At 38.2% G+C, this 23,407-nt stretch overlaps 1 protein-coding gene across 3 annotated transcripts in view; it reads right to left on the reverse strand.

The window, feature by feature from the left end:
• Positions 1-23,407, reverse strand: part of RNF180 (ring finger protein 180) — a 207,369-nt gene that overhangs the window by 179,141 nt on the left and 4,821 nt on the right. For 2 of the 3 annotated variants that reach the window (XM_058731426.1, XM_058731433.1), the window contains exon 2: positions 331-465. The exons of the other annotated variant lie outside the window; for it this stretch is intronic. In XM_058731426.1, coding sequence (XP_058587409.1) covers positions 331-465 — 135 coding nt within the window. The remainder of the gene's footprint in view (positions 1-330; positions 466-23,407) is intronic. 3 annotated transcript variants of the gene reach the window in all.

Below are 23,407 nucleotides of genomic sequence, written 5' to 3' on the forward strand. Positions count from 1 at the left end.
TCTCACTAGGATCTTGAATTTAATTTTGTGATGATGACTAAGGTTCATTCATAGTGGGAATAAGAAAAACACTGACTATTATCTTCAACTTACATCTATGATACTGCACTTAAAATTTTAAGGGCATGTTAATGTCAGCAGCTAAAAATAAAGTTAATTTTAACTGTGGAAAATGGGAAGTCTTCTGAATAGCACTTTGAAAATGTTTTTAGTGGTGAGGTAAAAGAACATAAAAGAAGTTAAGCCAGGTGTTAAGGGATAGGTGTGCACCTGTGGGCATGCTCGCGGCATTTGTATATTAGGAAATAGTTTGAAGTTTGGAGTACTCACCGTAATCACTTGATTCTCAAGATATCTCATTAAACAACCAGAACTTGCTATACATTTTCTACATTTCCAACAACGAAGAATACTTATGTCTTCTTGATTGTGATTTTTAGTTATCAATTCTTCATTTCTTTTCATCTGTGGGAAAATGAATGCATCTTTTCAATGCTGAACTGTGTCAGAATAAACTTGAGTTTCTAAACCCTTACCACCACATCAGCTACATGTGGAGCAGAAGAAAAATAATTCTTATTTACTGAGGTACCTACTACCAGGTCTTGGGCTAGGGACACTCTATAAACTATGTCCTGGATAGAAAATTCAATTATGATGATGATGAATTTTGTTAGTGACTACCAGCTTATTTTATTTTTGCAGAACATTTTATGTCTTTTCCTTTCCATCTTTCTCTCACTAAAAGTCATCAAAAGCAACTGCTAAAGGATCAATTAAATAAGTTACTGCAGTGGCCTTAGAAGAGCCATAACAAAGAACTACAAATATTCTTCTAAATAGGAAGTTTAAATAAACACAGCATTAAATTTTATTTTTTTTTATTATTTAAAAAAAAATTTTTTTTTTTTAGCATTTATTTTTGAGACAGAGAGAGACAGAGCATGAACGGGGGAGGGTCAGAGAGAGGGAGACACAGAATCTGAAACAGGCTCCAGGCTCTGAGCTGTCAGCACAGAGCCCGACATGGGGCTTGAACTCACGGACCTCGAGATCATGACCTGAGCCGAAGTCGGCCGCTTAACCGACTGAGCCACCCAGGCGCCCCAAATTTTAAACATAATAGAATTTGAGTTGTAGTTAATTATATGATAATAGTAAGTACTTTCTTTAAATTGATGGCAAAAATTCTTTATCCTAAATGCAGTAATTTCTCTTAAATATTGTACTCAGTGGAACAGTTATTATACTGCATCTTGTGGTATATGTAGTCAAACAAAAAAACTTGGAGAATCATCCTACCAACTTTGTAGTCTTATTTTTATACCTGAGATTTTATGTAAATACTGTAAATTAGAGCAATTTGGCAGAACAATTTCACACTAATAATTCCAAAATATGTGCAGTATATTTAATAATGGGCCTCGTAACTATTCATTAGAAAGAAAGGAAATGTTATTTATTAAAGTATCCACAAGGGACTGACTAGTTCCCTGGCCACATTTCCTCATTTGTTAGCTCTTTCATTTTTCATTCATTCTTCAACATTTCCTGACAGCTAACCAAATGCCACACAAACTCTGGGGACAAGAAGTTGAGTAAAACTTATTTTCTGTCACAAATGTACTCACTGGGTAGAAAACTGATCAAAGTAATGAACAGTTTTCTACTATAGCTCATTATAATCACTTGGGAAACTTTAAGAAATGATGCCTAGGGCCCAGTCATAGAAATTTTGACTTATTAGGACATGGGGAGGGAGTTAGGAGTGGGTAAAGTTCCCCAAGGGATCCTACAGTCAGGGTGGTCCTATGGTCAGATCCTATGGTCAGGGTGAAGACAGACACGTATTATAAAACAATCAACTAAACTGCAAGACTTAAGAACTATAAAAGAGAGAATTCTGATACACTTTCACCAAACTTAAAGGATTTAAGGAACTGCCTGGGAGGGCACAGCACGACCCTCTTACAGCCAATCTAGCTCCTCCAACCTTCAGGTAGCTAGATCCAGTTCTGTCTCCACCAACAACCGCACAGACCATCTTAGTCCGGTTGACTACTCTAGGTCCTCAACAATCTTAATAATACGATATTTGCAAATGTCTCATCTCCTCCTGCCTTTTTCGTTGTTGAAACCCTCTCCTTTACTTCTTTGGCACTCCTTTCTTCGCTCTAGATCCTTCTAAGTCCTTCTAAGTGTCTTAAATCCTCATCTCCCTTTTTAAACACCAGTGGTTCTCAGCCAGGAGTGGAGACAGCAGGGAGGGGTCCTATCAAAATCAATGATGGAGAAACTCCCTATCTATGTTCCTCCTCTCCTTGAGATGCACATGCCTCCCTATTTTTCCATCCTTTTCTCCAAGTGTCAAGATTTTCCATGCTTTCTTGGGGTGCAAGTATGCAGTTAGAAAAAACCCTGTAGGTGAGTCTAATAAGTCTTTGTTGAGAATTACTGAAAATTACATTGTGACAACTCTTCCATCAATGATTTATAAATCTATATATCTAATTTTTATCTTATTCCAAAGCTCTAGAGCAGTAACTTCAATTTCCAGATGTCAACTGCACATCTCTGTATGAATCTCTCTCACGGCCTTTGTAGTGACTGTTTGTTGTCTAGGTCTGCGCTACCCTATACGGTAGCCACTAATCAGGTGTATTACTGAGCACTTCAAATATGGCTAATTTCAACTGAGATGTGAAATACAAAGTACACACTGGATTTGGAATACTTCGAAGGAAAAAAAAGCTAATACCAATCATTAAATACCAATCGTTTTAGATTAATTTCATGTTTGTAACAATTCATTTCACTTGTTTCTTTTTACTTTGATTTGGCTACCAGAATTTTTAAATTGCATGTATGCCTTGTGTCATGCTCCAGTTAGATGACACTGGTCCAGACCTCCTCCTTGCAGGTGTTTGCATCATGTTCTCATCACAAGGAGCACCTGGGGGTGTTATTTAAATGTAGGTCACAGGGCCACATTCCCAGAGAATGTGGGTAGAAAACTGTTTTTATGGTAGGAATTGGTATATTTAAAAAGAACACTAGGTTATTGTTAGAGTGACCCAAAGGCCACAGTTTGAGAGACACCAACCCACAGAATGCAGTCAAAGCTCCCTATTGTGGGGGCGCCTGGGTGGCGCAGTCGGTTAAGCGTCCGACTTCAGCCAGGTCACGATCTCGCGGTCCGTGAGTTCGAGCCCCGCGTCAGGCTCTGGGCTGATGGCTCGGAGCCTGGAGCCTGTTTCCGATTCTGTGTCTCCCTCTCTCTCTGCCCCTCCCCCGTTCATGCTCTGTCTCTCTCTGTCCCAAAAATAAATTAAAAAAAAAAAAAGTTGAAAAAAAAAAGCTCCCTATTGTGTCAAAAAAGGCCCTTTAGGTAGCACAAGGGATCTCTGTGGGGGAAGTGCTCTCAATCTGACTGCAATGGTGCTCACATGAATCTATACATGCAATAAAAGTGCACAGAACTAAATACACACAACAGAATGCATGTAACTGGTGAGATGTCAATTAAGTAAATGGTGTGAAGGATATTCAGGATCTCTCCATGAATCTATAATTAACAATTCACACTTGAATCTACAACTATCACGGAGTAAAAAGTTAAAACAATGTTTACCACATACAGTAAAAAGTCCAAATTTTAAAACTTCATAGTATTTTCACCAATTCAATGTCCTAACATATTTGTATAATCCTCTATAATGCCTTTTCTCTATATTTTTGCATACTTTTTGATTGCCTCTTCATATGACTAAGACTATTTTCTTCAAGGAGAATAGGAATATCATTTAGTTTTTCCTCTTCAAAACAAAAAACAAAGCCTTTTTACACCCTTTAAAATTGGACTCAAAGATGTTTGTCAAGCTTGGTATCCCCTCCATGAATATTCCACATCAACACTAATGCTTATCTTTGTGCAGTTCCCCAAAATTACTTTTTCTGCTTTCATACTTTGAAATTTGCTGTTCTCTCTTCTGTAATGTCATTTCTCTTACCACTGACTTTACATTAAGAAATGCTTTTCACCCCTTAAGGCTGAGCTCAAAGCGTTCTTTTACAGAAGCGCCCCCAGGAAAATACAACCATTCCCTCTTCCATGTTCCCAATGTACTTTGCACACACCTCTACAGCAGCACTAGTCACGCTGCATTACACTTATCTCTGTGTACGTGTGTCCTATCAACTTACTCCTAAAGAGCACAGTATTCTTTTCAACTCCATAGTCTTACAATCAAACATGGTACCTGGTACCAAAAAAGACACCCAACAAACATTTGCTGAAATCAGATGAACAAGATCTGGGAGACAGCTCAGCTTACAAATTGTCTTTTTCCAATACCAAGTGTTAAATATGTCTAGACAACTATTAGTGGGGCAGAGTGGACAGAAATCCTTTTGCCAGTGATGTGAGGAGCCCAAGAAATAAAGCTATGTTTACACGTACCTAAACTTAAAAGGAGAAGTGGAAGCTACCCAACAGTGATGTATTTCTAAGAGAGCTGAGGTGGCTTCGGTCAAAGAATCTATGCTCAAGGAAACAGCCAAATACGGTAAATGAACTTACTACCAAAATGGTCATCTCTGAATAAATCTGAACACAGCATAGTTGTTGGCTGCTAACTCAAATTCATCCTCACCTCAGCACCCTGGATACTAGTAATGGTAACAGGAAGAGGGGAATGTAGAAGTAAACTACTGGAAACTGTTTTCTGAACTCTGTGATACACTCGAGTCTAAATTTGGGGCAGCACACACCTAACACCACATGGCTTTAACACTGTGAGGACTTGGAGGTAACAAATAGAGAGTACTATCGAAACAAAGAGAAAAGCAACAGAGACAAGTGATCTTGGGAAATGGTCCAACACAAAAATGAACTCATTCCTGAGTACATAGGGGCCATCTCATAATGCTCAGAAATACATGCAGTGACTGTGCAGAGGGGCTGGGTTCTGAGTCAACAGATGCGGATAACAATGTGTAGAATCCTGATATTAACTGTTCATAGAATTGCCATGCAACTTACAAGTGGGTAGGGCCTAAGGAATTCAGTTAGAGTAGTCTTTGGCTGCTTTTCTCACAAATCCTATTCCTCATCTCTTATTCCGGTTCTGATCAGATCAGATATATACATTTTTCTAACATGGAGTGCTCTCCTTGGACCCTAGTTCTTCCTACCTGTCACAGTCTTGGTCATGTTGACCTTGTCTCCTGTCCCACACTTGTCTCTTGGACCAAGCTAGCTCGTAATATCTACTTAATCTCCACATTGCCTGTTCATAGGTTTCCCTTTGCCGTACTTCATCATCCATCCCGATACTCTTGACACTTTGTGGCATGTCCTCAATGCACTGGGGATTTGGGAAATAAAGGTTTCCTAAGTTACGCATATCTCTCAAATATCAACACATTTCATTACAGAATTTCAAAAAGGCCATGTGTGTTAATATCACCATAAACATCAGCAAAAAAGTTATTTAATTATGGCACCGTAGTCAAGCTCACAGTGTTGGATAGAACTTTTCCAAAGCACTAATTTTTGTTTAAAGTTAAAATTCGATCACTTGCAACAAATACAAGATACCCGAGTGGGAACAACTACATTCTGTCAATCATTCAAGGAAACACAGTGTAGTAGGGAAAGGTATACCGAGCAGCTCTCAACTAAAACATGTCAAAGGGCTTTTCCTCTGGACTGCCATCAGCTTTCAGTGTACTGCAGAAATGCTTTATGCAGTCTTTATTTTTTTATTCATGCAGAATATTTAAAGAGTATGGATTTCAGAGGAAAGATTTAATAAAATCAAAAATATGTACTGCTTCAATCAACATTAACCGCATGTGAGGGCAGTGAAGAATAACATGAGTACTAGCACAGTTTGTCGCCAATGCCTTGATTCCACTAAGGGATCAGCAGTTATACTCACTACTGCTTTCGCATTATTAATGAACATGTTAACACATTTAAAAAAGGCAAATAAGGGGCACGTGGGTGGCTCAGTCAGTTGAGCATCTGACTCTTGATTTCGGCTAGGGTTGTGGGATCCAACCTTGCGTTGGGCTCTGTGCTGAGCAGCATGGAGCCTGCTTAAAATTCTCTCTCTCCCTCTGGCCCTCTCCCCGACTCACACACTCTAAAAAATTGTAAAATAAAAAGTCAAATGATATCTTAATATTACCAAGAAAACAGTTTGATGTGATTTTCTCAAAGGTCTTAGAGACATAAGGGACTGTGGACCACGTTCTGAGAATTGCTACTTTATGCAAAACAGTGATCCCCAAAATGTTGCCTATGAAAGTCTTATTTCTCACCATATCCTTTAAAATATTTAAGAAGGATTTATGAGTCCCTATGCAGAAACATATTTATAATTAATTAAGTTGAAATTTTCTCTAAAGCTAACAACTGAATTATAACCTCCATAAAGAAGTTTCATTCCTTCGTCTACCTTTGCAACTTTTTCATGGTAAAATATCAGCATTTTGCACAGGACTAATTCCACACTCCTGGGTCTCTAAGGTTTGCTCACCTTCTTTGTTACTCATGAATTTAAACTGGACATGTATCAATTTTGAAAATTAACCTAAAATTAGAAAACATGAATAAACCACAACTTTAAAAATTAAAATATAACTCAAAAACCGATATAAAAAAGGGAGGGAGGTCCAGACAAAAATGATCTAGTTCGAAAATTATCCAAAACTTTCAGAAATGGGTAATCTTTGTAACTTACATAACTTTATAACTATGTAACATATAAAAGGAAGACTAGCTTCAAAAAAATAATATAACTTTGACATACCAAGGATACATAAGGATATCCTTACATCTGTAAGGATACATAAACCAGACAAGGAGAGTATAGAAAAATATATACCAATTTATTTATGAACATAAATGCTAAAATCCTAAATAAAATATTAGCCAACAGAATCCATCAATTAAAAGAAAAAAAAAAACATTTTGACCATACAGGATTATTTTCAGAAATTCAAAGAAGGTACAAAATGGGGGAAAAAAATCTATCCAATATATTCAACAAACTAAAGGATTTTAAGAAAAAAAACACATGACCATTTTAAAAGATGCAAAATAAAAACTTCTGGTGAAATTCAATACTTAGTCATAATTAAAACATGAAAATCCTCTGCATCATAGAAGAAAATTTCCTCAACCTGGCAAAATGAAGAGTTTACTGAAATCCTTTAGCAGTTTAATACTTGATCATGAAACTTTAAAAGCACTCCCTGAAAATCAGGGAAAAAAGACGATACTCATATTCGCCACACTATTCAACTTTGTAGCAGAACTACTAGCAAACACAAAAGGAAAGTAAATTAAAGGTTCAAGGATTCAAAGGAATAAGTTAAAAGGAAACTAAATTCCTGTTATAACACATGGCATCATTTTTCTTCTTTGGGGCTGAAGATGTTTCCACCTTCTTAGAACTATATAAATCACACTGGTTAGCAGGTTTGTTCCTTGATAACTGAGGAGAAAACATGTATAAACAATACTTCTGTCGTGCAGACACATGCACGTTTCTTTGTTCCATTACCACATTGTTCATTCTCTTGATTTTCATCTCAACTGCACCACTTTCATTTACTTGGTACTATATTTAAATTTTTCATGTATTCATATATATATGCAGTCTAAATGTTTAAATTCAACTTTTAGATTTATATTCAATACTTCCAGTATTACTAATGAGCAGAAAGACACCTCTCCCATCCCATAAGAACATTTCTCACCAGTTTACATGGTGAGAATTAGATCCTGGAAAATATTTTCCCACACTGTTTTCCTTATTCAAAGAGTGTGCTGCTCAAAGAAATCTGCTGGGACACAATGCGAAATTAAAAACTAAGGTGATGCAGAACTAGTAATATAGTAATTCTAATGCAATATTAGTTTCTCAGTGTGGAGACTCATTGCTATACACTTGTGATCCATTTACTTTTCATATTCATACTGTATCATATTTCAATATAGGAACTACTTTAAAAACTTGCAGTGACTTCAAAGTCAGTCCTTGCTTCTGTTCCCACCACCATATGACCCCATGCTTGCCTCTGATTGAAAACAGTAGATAAATAATGCTCGATATGGTGCCATGTCTACAGTGGCAACTTTCATCATCTAGTCCTGGATACAAGGCCAGTTTTTATGACAGGTGGAAGTCAGGGAATTCCAATGGGACAAGGAGTCAGAGATGTATATTCCTACCTCTGCCTAGAGAGCGGTTACTTACCTATCACCAAGGAAAAATGGGAGAAAACAGCGGAATATGTAGCAATGTGCCCCTGGGGCTTGCTCATTAGAATACTGATGTGTCAAAAATCAGTTTATAAGGGAGGGGATAAAGAGTCCTGATCCCTTTCACCACCAAAGAATAGTTTAAATGCTAAAGGAGCCTTTTGTAATCCAAATCCCCGAACAATTGGGAATGGGTCAAGACAGAAAAAACTAATGCAAAGAACTCTCACACAGGGACAACTTTCAAGTTCAACACATCAGTCAGACAACAACATCAATAAAAGCATTTTTGTATTTCATTAGAAAAGAATTCTAACTTTTCTATCAGAACAGTAAAGAAAGACAATTGTAAATTAGTGATTTCAAGCAATTTCATCATCTTTTTATATTATCATCTAATATTTGGGCAGAGAGAGGGAGGGATAAGTAGGTGGTACACAGGAGGATTTGAGGGCAGTGAAACCATGGTGTAGGATGCTATAACAGAGGATACAAGGTACTATTTTTGTCTAAAACCTATAGAAATATATACAACACAAAGAGTGAACCCCAATGTAAACAACAGACTTTAGCTAAAAATAATACATCAAGGGGTACTTGGGTGGCTCAGTCAGTTGAGCATCTAACTTGATTTCAGCTCAGGTCATGATCCCAAGGTCATGGGATCAAGCACAGTGTGCAGCCTACTTGAGATTTTCTCTCTCTCACCCGTCCCCCACCCTCCCTGCCCCTCTCTCCTGCTAGTGCTCACTCTCTTAAAAAAAAGTATATAATTATTTTGATGTAACATAGCACTATTAACTCAGAGTTATTATTCATTAACAAAGTAGGGTTCATTTACTTCCCTGGTAGTTATGCAATTCAAAATAGCTTTTCCTCTGAAACTTGATATCAACATTGGTTTTCTCAATATAGGAAAAATTTCTACCTTGTCAATATGTTCCCTGTTACTTGGGATGCCGTAACAGAAGACCATAGACTAGGTGGCTTAAACAATACAAATTTCTTTTCTCACAGTTCTGGAGACCAGAAATCCAGTATCAGGGTGCCAGGAATTGGGGTGTCTCTTTCTAGCTTCCAGACAGCTGCTTTATCCTCACATGACCTTTCTTCCGTGCGTGTACTTTTCTGGTGCCTCTTCCCATTCTTATAAGGATAACAGTCCTATTGGATTAGGGACTTACCCTTATGACCTCATTTAAGCATAATGACATCTTTAAAGGCCATATCTCCAAATACCATCATACTGGGGTTAGGACTTCAACACATGGAATTGGTGGGGGCGGATGGGAGACAGAGTTCAGTCCTTAACATTTCTTCCTCTGGTCCCCCAAATTACATGTCCTTTCAGATGCAAAATACATCCACCCTATCCTAATAGCCCCCAAATCTTAACCCATTCACGAATCAGCTCTAATTCCCAACTAGCATCCAAAACAAGTATGGGTGACCCTTTAATTATTCCTGAGGCAAAATTTCTCTATAGCTGTGAACCTGTGAAATCGGAGAAATTATGTGTTTCTAAAATAAAATGGTGGGAAAGGCTGAGGACAGACACGGTTCTATGCATGAAATACAAAATGTCTTTTATTGTCTGATGTGTTAAACTTAAAAAAAAATCAATATAAAGAGAAATCTTACAGAAAAGGAGAGAGAGGTCCCAAGCAAGTCCAAACCTAGCAAGTCAAATTTCATTAGATATTAAGACTCAATAATAATTTCCTTGGTCTAAAAGTCATCTGTTAGTGAATAAGGAAGAAATACCAAAGAGTAAAATGGACAAAGAATTTAGAGGTCCCTTACCAATTATCTATGAATTTCTTAAAAATTAGAACCAAAGGAGGTGAAATTGATAAAAATGTGGAATGAGTAATGCATACCAAATTAGAAAATAAAACACTAAACTGTTTTAGCCAATTTAGACCATCTCAGAGCAAATAAAAAAAGTTAAAAACATTAAGAAAAATCTAATCAAACCACACTAGAGTAAGAGGTGATATTAACCTCAATACTCAATACCATGTTAACTCAGTATCATGTTGCTATCATGTTACCTAAATGAGGAAGCATCTATACCTCCTGTATCTGCTGAAGATTGGCTCAGAAGCAGGTCTACAGATAAATTCGCCCATGGGAGCATATTTGATGCTGATGAGATAGGATATTAGTTTTTTAGATAATGACTACAAAAATCAGAAAGAAAATACTCCATTACTGATTGAGAAATACACTCGCCATACCCTATGGGGGGCTTAAATTACAAATGTGTATATGATTTTCTGGCTTAAAAGCATCATGGTCTATTTTGAGACAGTAGACTAAGGCATAACTCATATAGTTTTATATAACCATATAATGTATATGTATATATATGCGTGTGTATATACATATATATAGTATATTTTGATATATATTTCATGAAATGAGAATATATGTATTTTATAATATTAAAAAAAAAACAGAATGTTCTTAATGAAAGAGAACTCTCATTTTTACATAGGACACAGTTACCCTGGAAGTAATCCACCAATGTCCCAAAGTGGGCTTTGGAACCATGACTGTTCACATGAGTACAACATTATATGTAATAACTCTAAGGAGAGTTAGCGGCACAGATGTTATTTCGTAAACTGAGGCCATGCCACTTCCCCTTGCTGATAGTGAATCTTGATGTGTTGTGAACACAGAAGAATAAAATGTGCCAAACCCAAGTAGGCCAAAGAAAAGAAGTACTAATAAATACTGCAATCAATTGTCAATGAAAAGTTGCAAAAATATAAATGAGTTTTTAAACTAATAGTCATTACAATTGTTTGTGACCTACGTAAGAACACAACAGGACCCAAAAAGTAATCTTAAGTTAAGCAGAAATTAAAAAGGGGTCTTCCAGATATGACCAGATTCCAGTGGAATGTACATGCCTTCTGTGGTTCAATAGATATCTCTAGAACACATATAATTTAGTGAAAGCTGGCTTACAATTCAAGATTCCTTTTCCAGGGGCACCTGGGTGGCTCAGTCGGTTAGGCGGCCGACTTTGGCTCAGGTCATGATTTCGCAGTCCATGAGTTCAAGCCCCACGTCGGGCTCTGTGCTGACAGCTCAGAGCCCGGAGCCTGTTTCAGATTCTGTGTCTCCCTCTCTCTGACCCTCCCCCGTTCATGCTCTGTCTCTGTCTCAAAAATAAATAAATGTTAAAAAATTAAAAAAAAAAGATTCCTTTTCCATTAGTTTTCAGAATTTCTCAAGGGTATGTATGAGATGCTTTATGAAAACAAGTAAGAGACTGAATCGGGTGATTTCTAAACTGTCAATTCTCCCAATCTAGACTTGGTGGCTAGGGTGTTTAAAATGGTAGTTAAAGTCAGCAAATTATTATTTCTAAAACTGTCATAAATTACAGAGAGAGAGCTCAATCTTCTTCAATAACTGCTTATGTTATACACTTCAGGATTCAAACATGATGAAGTCAACTTCAACAACTTGAATTGCTTAAATGGTTCTGCATACACTTTGGTATTCATATCCAGAAACCATTTTCTTGAAAAGCACCCAACTTCTGATGATAACCAAGTACTGAATAATTCCAACTACATAATCCCCATCTAGTTACCTTTCACCCCTCTTCTCCCTTCTCTCCTACTTGCCCTGGAACTGCTGAACTCTCAGGCAGGATGCAGTGCATATTCAACTTTAAGAAGAAAAGATAATATGCATTTGATGTTGTAGTATCTACCAGTTATTTCCTACCTTCTCCAGGAACTTCTTAAGCTACATACTATAAAGCAACACCACCTCTTTATTCTTTTAAATTTGTCCTTTTTCCTTTTCTTTCTCTCCCAAACCTACGTCAGATGTTCAGTCTTAAACGCTCACTGCAGCTTTTCAATACAAGTGACACTTTTAAGAATTGGAAAAAAAAAAAAAAAAAAAAAAGACACTGAAGAGGCACATTTTCTAACTTCTGTATTTGATTAATGTCACCCATTTTAACGGCTACCATTCTTTGGTAAAAGAAGGAATAAATTCTAAAGATGAATCAAAGTAAGAGTGTGGAGTACCCATACATATACTTATTCCTCAGACACTACTTTCTTAGGGGGAAAATTTAAGGAAGGGTAGAAATTACATACAGAATTAACAGAATTGTGAGGAAAGCAAAATACACTTTACAAAAATGCTGTGTGTATATTTGTATTCATATGTAAATACCAGAAACCACCAGATGATGTCTGCAATTTTTTGTTCCAAGGAATAGGTTTAGTCATTTTGGAGATTTTTGAGCAATCTAAAGTAGGCCTACCATATTTTAAATAAAAGTACCACCAATATTCCTGATTGGACCAAGAAGAGACAGTAGCAAGAAGAAAATAAAATCAGGTGATACTTTAAAATGAATTTTAAATTGTGCTTTGAAGCTACAGATGTTCATTAAGTATTTGCCAAGGCTCTACTACTATTTTGTGAGAGAACACAATGAATAACAAATACATGGACTGTGAAAACGTATGGGAGGGTGACAGGGATTCTAAACCAATTGGGTGAGAGAGAAGACACAAAATTCACATGATTTGTGGAGGGAAACATCCCAATAACCAATTGGTCCTGAGATTAAACAGAGTCTTACTTCCCCAGATGCTTCTCATGCTGATTTCTCAGAAAGGTAAAAATGGGCTGAAACATCTTTACTTTATGTGAAATACATTAACATGATACAACACATGGTCTTAACTGAAAGGTGATAATAAGTAGCTAATTTTTTTTTTTAATTTTTTTTTCAACGTTTTTTATTTTTATTTTTGGGACAGAGAGAGACAGAGCATGAACGGGGGAGGGGCAGAGAGAGAGGGAGACACAGAATCGGAAACAGGCTCCAGGCTCCGAGCCATCAGCCCAGAGCCTGACGCGGGGCTCGAACTCACGGACCGGACCGCGAGATCGTGACCTAGGCTGAAGTCGGACGCTTAACCGACTGCGCCACCCAGGCGCCCCAATAAGTAGCTAATTTGCCATGCTTTTACTGGACAGCTATATTCTTTTTGATGGATCAAGTATCAACTATCAAGAAAGGATTCAGAGGAGAAAGTGGCACCACAGAAAAGCACACTGATTTGGCTTCAAAATCCATTTTTCTTTTGGGCCAAAAGAACAGTTACACAGAATGGCTTTTTGTTGACTATGGAGGCAGCCATACTAGCTTACTGCAAAAGACTGATAGCAGAGACAAAAAAAAAAAAAAAAAGAAAGAAAGAAAGAAAGAAAAAGAAAAGGGTATGTGCCAGTGGAGAAAGCACTGACCTAGAAGAGTCAAAATCCCTGAGCCTGTTTATTTAGTTAATTATCCTATCATTTTCCCTCCAAAAGGGTTTAAAGCTCCTGGTGCTATTACTGTTTGCTTTATCTTTCCTGAGCAGCCTTTACCTTTGAGTAGTTCACGTGTTACATAAGCCTCTGATCAGTACTCATGTCACTGTACCACCAGGTATTATACTAATGGGTACATCTGTTTCTTCCTATAAATTGTAAGCTCCCAGAGACAGGGCATAAGATTTTGTTTTATTTTATATTTTGTGTGTGTTTCCTTGTTGTTTTTTTATTTGAGAGAGAGCGCGCGCGAGCAAGGAGGGGAGAGGGGTAGACGGAGAGAGAATCCCAAGCAGGTACCTGATGGCGGGGGGGGGGGGGGGGGGGGCTCAATCCCATGACCCTGAGATCGTGATCTGAGCCAAAATCAAGAGTCAGATGCTCAACAGACTGAGCCATCCAGGTGCCCCAAGATTTAGTTGTAAATAAAAATTCTAAGTATAAAGTAGAAATACAGTTACTAAAACTATCAATTACCAGATAAACTCTGTTTGAATGGGAAAACACTGCTGCAATAATCTACCCAAAAGACAGGACTCAGATCACGGTGGTAGCAGTGGTGGTGATAAGTAATGGTCAACTTCTGGACATACAGTGTAAATAGAGGAAACAAGGTCTCCAGAGAGACTGCATGAGGGGTCTAAGAGAAGAATCAAAGATAGCTCGAAATTTTTTAGAATGAGCGACTTTAAAGATGGAATTGCTATCAACTGATACGGGCAAGATGCAGACACAAAGGAGGGGCAGGTCAGGAGCTCAGTTTTGGATGTATGAAATCTGAGGTGTCTATTTGACTTTCAAGTATCACTATTAAGGACACGGCTGGATTCCAGAATCTGGACTTGTAAATTACAGTATCTGAGGAGGAGATTTAAATGAGGATGGTTCTCTAAAGCCACAAAACAGAGGAGATCTACAAGGCTGTGAGTATGGAAACAGAAAAGAACAAAATAATAAGCCCTGGGCCCACTTAAATTTTCTGGGGATCTAAATTTTTTTCAGTTATGTCTATTAATTTTCACTCACTTCCTCTTTGGTTTCATAATCTCAGAATATAAACTCATCTTTACCATGAGACAAGTGTGGGGCCTTGTTAGAGGACCTGTTCCGCCAGGAAAAAGTTTCACCTTCTATCTGCCAGGTGCTAAAGGGGTATCACCAACGAAAAAATGTTTTGTAGTTAAGTTTCTCAGTTTGGGGATCCTTGGGTCACCCTGGTAGTATAAATTCAAGCCCTAAAATCTGAAGTTAAGGATTCTCAGGTGATTTAAAGGATGTCTTAACCTGAAAACAGATGAATTATAAAAAGAATCAAGTCTACCTTTGCTATACATACTATTTTTACAGTAACTAAATAGTTGATGGGGAAAAACTCATGAGACATCATGCTATTTTGAGGCATCATGCTCAAATGATCCTACAGAAATGTAGGAAAATCAATATAATCACCATTTTTCACCCCTTAATAAAATGATAGATTTAGGAAAAAAACACCATCAGTAGATACTAAAAACATTAGGAAAAAAAAAAAAGGATGGAGCATTTTATAATGTAGGTACAAGGCTGTACCACATGAACTCAAAGATCAAGCCTAATATCTTAAACTAAGCAATCATAAGTAAATAGAGAACAACTGTATTAGCTTGCTAGGGCTACCATAACAAAGTGCCCTGTGGCACTGGGGGGCTTTAACAAAAGAAGTTTTTTCTCATAGTTCTGGAAGGTAGAAGTCTAAGATCAAGGGACCATCACGACTGTTTCTTCTAATGTCTCTCTGCTTGGGTTTTAGATGGCTGCCTTCTCATGTGTCCTCACATGGTCTTTCCTCTGTAGGCACCCATCCTGATGTCTCTGTGTGAATCCAAAATTTCTCTGCTTATAAGGACACCAGTCAGATTGGATTAGGGCTCACCCAAACAGCCTCATTGTAACTTTAAAGGCTTTATCTCCAAAAATAGTCACATCCTGAGGTACTGAGAATTAACCCTTCAATATACAAATTTGTGGGGCACCTGTGTAGCTCAATTGGTTGAGGGTCCAAATCCTGATTTCAGCTCAGGTCATGATCTCACCGTTTGTGGAACTGAGCCCCATAGCAGGACAGACAGCACAGAGCCTACTCGGGATTCTCTCTCTTCCTCTCTCCCTGTGCCCCTCCCTCCCCTCTTGAGTTAAATAAATAAGTGTTAAAAAAAAATGAATTTGCAAGGACACAATTCAGCCCATAACAACAACCAAACATCAAGTGCCTCCTGATGCAGTGCAATTAAAAATAGTCAGCACCAGGGCGCCTGGGTGGCTCAGTCAGTTGAGCATCCGACTTCCACTCAGGTCATGATCTCACAGTTTGTGGGTTTGAGCCCCATGTTGGGATCTGTGCTGACAGCTCAGAGCCTGGAGCCTGCTTTGGATTCTGTGTCTCCCTCTCTCTCTGTCCCTCCCCTCCTCGAGCTCTATCTCTCAAAAATAAATAAAAATGTTAAAGAAAAAATTTGCTTAAATAAAAGTAGTCAGCACCATCTATAAAGTATTCTTTAAAAAAAAAAACCTAAACTGAATGAAGCAACCATCTAAATCTAAGAGCCATTTTAATTACTAAATGAAGAATAAAGGAACATGTTAAATAACACCATAAGGATATGACTGGCCAAATACAAAATAAGAAAAATTCTACAGAACAAATGACTTAGGTTTTTCAACAAATAAATGAATTTTTAAGAGGAAGGAAAAACTTAAGAGATATCAGATATCAATGAAAAGCAATGTGTAGACAGTGACTAAATCTTAAATCCAAGAAATCAACTTTAAAAATACAGATTTTTGAGACAAATGAGTAAAATTATACATGAACTAAGTTCAATGTGGATGTGTTATATAATGCTGTTATCTTTTTTAAAGGTCCTGAGCTAGAGATCAATATTGTAGCTTTGGTCATTCACAGGTCCAACTATATAATATAGAAACAAATTTCATAATGTAGAAAAAAGAATGAAAGAATAATAACTATTGAAGCTGATGGGTACATGAGGATTCATTATACAATTCTATTTCTGAGTATGTTTCAAATTTTTCACATTTAAAAAATTTCATAAAGCAAATTTTCAGATGAGACTTTTCTCCATAATCTGCTCAGACTAGACCGATACAGACTTCTGTATAATCTCTCTGTGTCTGTGGACGTTGTTTTTTGTTTGTTTGTTTGTTTTTTGTTTTTTTGCTTTTTTGTTTTTTTGTTTCTAATCTCTTGTTACACTGAGAGTGTTGGCCTTTCAAAATCCTGGCTTTGTGGGAAGTTTCAGTTGCCAACTGCCTGCCCTCATGTATACCTGAGGATTCTGGCCTCCTGCATGAGTCTTGAGTATTAAAACCCAAGCCCCTGGGGGAAAAAACCAAAACCAAAACAAAACAAGAAGCCCCTCCATTAGTGAACCTAGGTGACCTCACTCTAACAGCAAGGATAGTTTCTGTGTGTCTACTTTCCAAGCTCTGCCCACCTTTGTTCTTTCTGGCTCCAGAGCTTTCTTTTACTTTGTTACAATGTCATTCATGAATGTACATGATACATAATCAAACGTTTCTAGACAAGTTCAAGCTATTTGTAGCAGAGGTTTTCAGGTTATAACTGAAAGCTTCCCATTCTGTTAACTACTGCAAGAAAAACTTATTCCTGTCATTTGGTAAGGTCACTGAGAGTTCAAGTCATGATTCTTAGAATATGTTTGGAGAACTTCGCAGTCCAAAAGGGAGGGGCAATGGGAGGGAAGACGATTAAGGTGGACTGAAGAAGCTTCCTCGCCAGTTCCTTCGAAAAGGGAGAGTGGAACAGAATCTGTCTAAAAGACCAAGGAAGAAATGTGGGGAAAGAAAGATATTTCATCCCATGTACTCTCTAAACAATAAGCGAATGTATGCCTTCAAAAACTCCAGGCCAGAAATGATGGTTCTAGTCACCAAAATTTTACTCCATAAAAACCTGAAACATTTTATTCTCCATACTGAAGATGTTAATGCAAAACAAATCATTATTCTGCTGCTTCTTTGAGAGGCTTCCTTGTGCTCTGCTGACCAGACTGCTGTCTACACTCTGCCCCACGCGGCTCTACAGTCCAGCAGTCCAGCTTTTTTTCATATCCTCCACTCCACTGGCTCCCTCCTCTGCCTCCTACTGCTGGATCACTAGAAAGTTTACCTCCGCCCTCTAGAGAGTACCTCCATATCCCTCAAGTCAGCATAAATACCCCTTTCCGAAGGGGGTGCAGGTGGGGATCATCCTTAAACGATTATTTTCCACTAAATACCTTTCTAGTTCTCCTTCAGAACATTCATCACACTTTTCATTACTTGTTCCATGTCTGTCTTCGCTGCTGAGTTACTAGCTCCTTGACAGTGTAATTTATTGTGGTGCTGACACAGTGTTGGGCACCAGTCAGTTGAGTGAATAAGCAAGTAAGCAGAGGTAAGACAAAAAAATAAATAAATAAATTACTTCCTCACTCTGCTTAAAGTCAAGGCACAATTTACTGGCATCACCAGGGTAGTTTAGCAAACACCACCGAAGGAAGCTGGTCCCTGCCTCATAAAGCTTACAAAGATTCACTTTTTAGAGACTCCATCTTAGAACACAGTCTGAGATTCAGGACATCAGATGTAGTTTGACAACTATAGATTACTGGATGTATTCAAATTATTTATAAACATCTATGAAGGAATCCATCAGAAAACCTTGCTCTTTTTCTTTTAATTTTTTTTTTAAGTTTTCTTTATTTATTTTGAGAGAAAGAGCACAAGTGAGGAAGGGACAGAGAGAGAGGAAGAGACAGAGAATACCAAGCAGGCTCCACATCACCAGTGCGGAGCCCAATGCGGGGCTCAAACTCACAAACCATGAGATCATGACCTGAGTCAAAGTCGGATGTCCAACCATCCGAGCCACCCAGGTGCCCCATCTTTCTGTTTAGCAAAGGGCCATAAAGAGATATACTTTGTTATTTTTAAACTAAAATCTCTAATCATACAACATGAAGTCAAAGGTTAGTATTATTTTAAATACTAGATACTATTTTGAGCACAGTACTTATAAAGTGGCATTAGCTCCTTTAATCATCAGAACATTCCCATGAGGTAAGGATTGTTAAGATCATTTTATGGATAAAGAAACTGAGGCCTAGAGAAGTCAAGTAGCTTCCTAAACTGTTCTCACTACTTTGTGAGGAAAAGGTTCTTATTTTCTAGAGTCTTAAGATTTGTAAGGATATGAGGAGTGAAGCGGATTGAAGTCCTTACAGACAGTTCAAAGTCGAGGGAAAGTGCTCTCTCTTAAGCCATTTATTGGAACAAAGGAGGAAAAACATCACCCCCCCCCCCCCCACCCCTTTTGCTGGCATCCAGGAGGACTACAGTAAGAAAAGCAGAGGTAAGACAGGGAAGTAGTAACTAGTTCCAAGCTTCGAGATCTCCTTTCAGTCCTGAGCAGCTTTTGGGTGACATCAGAAGTACTCCAGAAGCACTCCCCTTTAACTCTTCTAAAAATAAAACAGGCTCCAATGAGTTAACAGAGTCCACAAAAACTACACACACTCCTTTTTAATTTTTTTTTCAACATTTTTTATTTATTTTTGGGACAGAGAGAGACAGAGCATGAACAGGGGAGGGGCAGAGAGAGAGGGAGACACAGAATCGGAAACAGGCTCCAGGCTCCGAGCCGTCAGCCCAGAGCCTGACGCGGGGCTCGAACTCACGGACCGCGAGATCGTGACCTGGCTGAAGTCGGACGCTTAACCGACTGCGCCACCCAGGCGCCCCACACTCCTGTGTGTGGTATGGGGAGTGGTATTTTTACCACTTACCACTTATGGTAAGTACCACTTACCATATGGGGAGTGGTACTTTTTCACTTTTAAAGTTTGCGCTGCCTTTGTGTACTCCTCCCCACCCCCACCCCCCATCCCCTGCCCTTCTTTAGAATTATGGAATCCACATCAGGACACAGGTAATGGGTTATCATTCTCCAGTTTCTCACTATGTGGCAACAGATGCTTCTACAGACAGGTGTTCTGCATAGACAGGCCTTCAGCATGGATCTCTCTGAAACTCAGTGATGCTCTTATATGGTGTACTAAGAAGATGTGACTTAAGAATAATCCTGAAACAGACATGGTGTACTGGTTGTTTCTTCCGTCTTCCCCTTCAGTGAGGCCCCCAGAGGCTACTGGATGTATGGTTCCCCTTGCCTTCTTCAAATGTTTCTGCACATGTGATGTACTAACTTATCCTACATTCTGAACAGTTACTCATGATTAAATCCAACATCAATAATTTCACACACAACAATTTTAATGATGATTAGTAAGACAGCCTAATGAAATTGATTCAACTTGCGAAATTTCTTTTAAGTTCAGTATTTTGAGAATACCAGCAGTTGCCCTTTTCCCTTCGTACGAAATCTTATAAGGATTTCCAAAATTTCAACTTGACAAAATAAATGAAGGGGCTAGATACTTCACTATTTGTAGAATCCTTGAGGCACAAATCAAGGGCTAAGGCTACAAAATATATGGGCATAAAATATAAAAATATGGAAAAACATGGTGTTACTCCCTATCAAGACCTTGAAATTATTGTTACATCACAACCCCTTTAATAATCAACCTTCCTTTGTTCCACAGTATTTCAGGGGTGCCATTTAAGTTTGTTTTATTTCTTTTTCTCCCTATACCCTTTAATCCCAGGGAGATCTGCCTAGGCTTGGTGTTATACAGACAAGGTGAAAAAATTACCACGGTCACTCTTCTGGCCACCTGCTCGGGTCTATGGTGGCAGAGCTTGCTAATAAACACAAAGTGCTCCACATGGTTTCGCTATCTCTAGCAGGGTGTCAGCCACCTGTTTCTCTGTTCTCTATTGTGTTCTTCAGAGGGGATGTCATGCACCAGCTTTTATGGCCTATCCGTTTCCCCGGGAGAGAACTGACAGGACCCACGAAGACAGGTCCGAGTACAACTGCTTCCATACACTGTCAACAGGGTTCTTTGGGCTGCAGGTCTCCGAATGCTCTGTGGCACCCACCACAAACCCCCTACATTCCGCCTATGCACGTCCTGCAATTTGCATGGAACACAGAAAGTAAAGGAATATCCACGAGTCCCTGCCTCACTGAGCAGTATCTCAGAGGGCGGGAGGGATGTCTTCCCAGTTTGCTAGTTGGCAGAAGACCTGCATACTTGAGGGAAGTGACTGAGGGAGCAGAAAGAAGCCTCTGAGTTTATATTCACCAGGCAGTCTGCATCAACAGACAAGAGTAGCATAGGGAAGGAAGGTGCTGATGTGGGGAAGTTCTCACCAGAGGACAATCTGCTTCTTGAGGTCACTTCTCTGGTTTTTGTGTTTTACGTGGTGTGTGTGTGTGTGTGTGTGTGTGTGTGTTTCTGGTTTTATGTTGAGTTTTCATGTTACTCTGCATCTTCAGAGGAACTTAAAGAAAAATGCGAAAAAACTACACTGGATGCTGCTATTCAGGTATCGCTTTTGAACTGGGAAATTCTTTTACACAATTGGTTAAAAGATTAATAATTTTATAGACATTCCAATGACAAACCGGATGCCACATTTATTTCTTCATATTATTTATAACTCATCTTATCTTGGAACAATTTAGGTCAGTAAGGTAAAAAGCTGCAAAACTTTGAGAAACACCATTTTTAGAAGAGGAAAACCAAATGGCTAGCAGTCATATGAAAAGTGCTCAATTCTACCAGAAATTGGGAAAGTTAAAATTAAAATAAGACACCATTTCATAACCATTACATTGGGGAAAATATAAATGTCTGATAATATCACATTAAAATGGTAGGAAGCAGCATCAAGAGACTCATAAAGCACAACGAGGCACAAACATATTGGAAAGGAATTTGGCAAACTCTGGTAAGAGAGAACGTGCATCTACTGATTTACAGTTATACATCTAACTGTTTATGTACACAAAAAAAACTAAAAAATATATCATATAGGAATGTTCATTTTAGCAACACTTTGCAGTAGCAAAACACTAGAAACATACCAAATGGTCAATAGATGTGACAAATTTCTGTTCGTGGATACAATGTAATACTGTATAATAAAAGTAAACTAAAGCTACATGTATCTAGAAAAAACTCTACATTATGTCAAACAAGGAAAAAATGCTGCAGAAATATGCTCATTAAAGAACGACACACAGAGCTTAGTAACAGTCACAAAAAAAATTTAAGGCATGTGCAACAATGTTATGTTTTGTTTACTGATGTTTCTGTAGCATCAGTTTAAAAATACTAAAGGGAGTAACAGACACCAAGCTTAAGATAATAGTAACTTCTAAGAAGTGATTTAAAGGGGCTTTTAAAGGGGCGCCTGGGTGGCGCAGTCGGTTAAGCATCCGACTTCAGCCAGGTCACGATCTCGCGGTCCGTGAGTTCGAGCCCCGCGTCAGGCTCTGGGCTGATGGCTCAGAGCCTGGAGCCTGTTTCCGATTCTGTGTCTCCCTCTCTCTCTGCCCCTCCCCCGTTCATGCTATGTCTCTCTCTGTCCCAAAAATAAATAAAAAACGTTGAAAAAAAAATTTAAAGGGGCTTTTAAAAAAGTCATTAATAATAGTAATATGTTATTTTTTAGAAGACTAAGGGATGAGAACATGAGTGTTCATTATATTATTTTCTATATTGTTTATTTGAAATGTTTTATGATTTTTCTAAACTTGAAATTTGTTAACATGGAAGCCACATGTTTTGCATCCTATAACATAAGCATTTCACAAAATGAAAAATCTAAGACAGTTATTTTGCTTTCAAGAGTACATAAAGCACAATCAAATTTGCATTTGAGCCTTGATGACGCTACGTATACAATGAGGAGAAAGGGGGCAACAGCCATAACCTTTGGGTCAAAGTGATTATTTTTGCTAGTGGTTCTCATGTATTGTATATCTGAAATATGTGAATGTTTTGTAAAAGAACAGATGCTCAAGCCTTATCCTAAACCTGCCTGAATCAGAATGACGACACTCAGAACCACATACACCAAGACTGAAAATCAATGATCTATGAAAATGGCACAAAGACAAAAATGAGCACCCTTGATTGATTCAGCCAAATCAAATGGTTGGAATGGTGAAGGGAGATTTACCAATGACCATGCACATAGTTCTAGGTCTCCACCTGTGCACTGTATAAGCAAAAGACAACATATGACGAAACAAATCACGGAGATGGCATGTATACCAATACCATACCAACTAACATCACAAGGGGGGAAAAAGGATGGTGGTTCAAATGAAATACATCATTCATAAATAAAGTGTTCTTGCATATTAGTAACTGAATTAAACGAGAACGAAACAGGACATCAGAGGACTGGACGAAAGTGAAGCTGGGGTATTTATTCCTGCAGCTGCTTGCTCCCCTGCTTGATCACAGAAAGACCAGAGCTATAGTCACACAGCCTTTCCCTCCACATAGCTACTGTCTTTGGGTTTCAGTAATGGTTCTCTTCTCTTACCCTTCAGGCCTAGGGATGATAATGGCTCCCACTACAGATAGTCGTGAGATACTTCACCATCCATTGGTGGTGTATTTTAATCCAGGCACACCTTTTAAGTTAAACTCTTCTCCATTACCCCATCTGAGCCTGCAATCTGTTTTCTACTAGAACAATGACTGATACAATTATGAAGCATTAAGAAATTTTACCTCAGTACCTGATTAATAAATTCATCTTACAGATCTAACCTTATAAGCT

The sequence above is a fragment of the Neofelis nebulosa genome, chromosome 1 (assembly GCF_028018385.1).
Source record: "Neofelis nebulosa isolate mNeoNeb1 chromosome 1, mNeoNeb1.pri, whole genome shotgun sequence".
Lineage (NCBI taxonomy): Eukaryota > Metazoa > Chordata > Mammalia > Carnivora > Felidae > Neofelis > Neofelis nebulosa.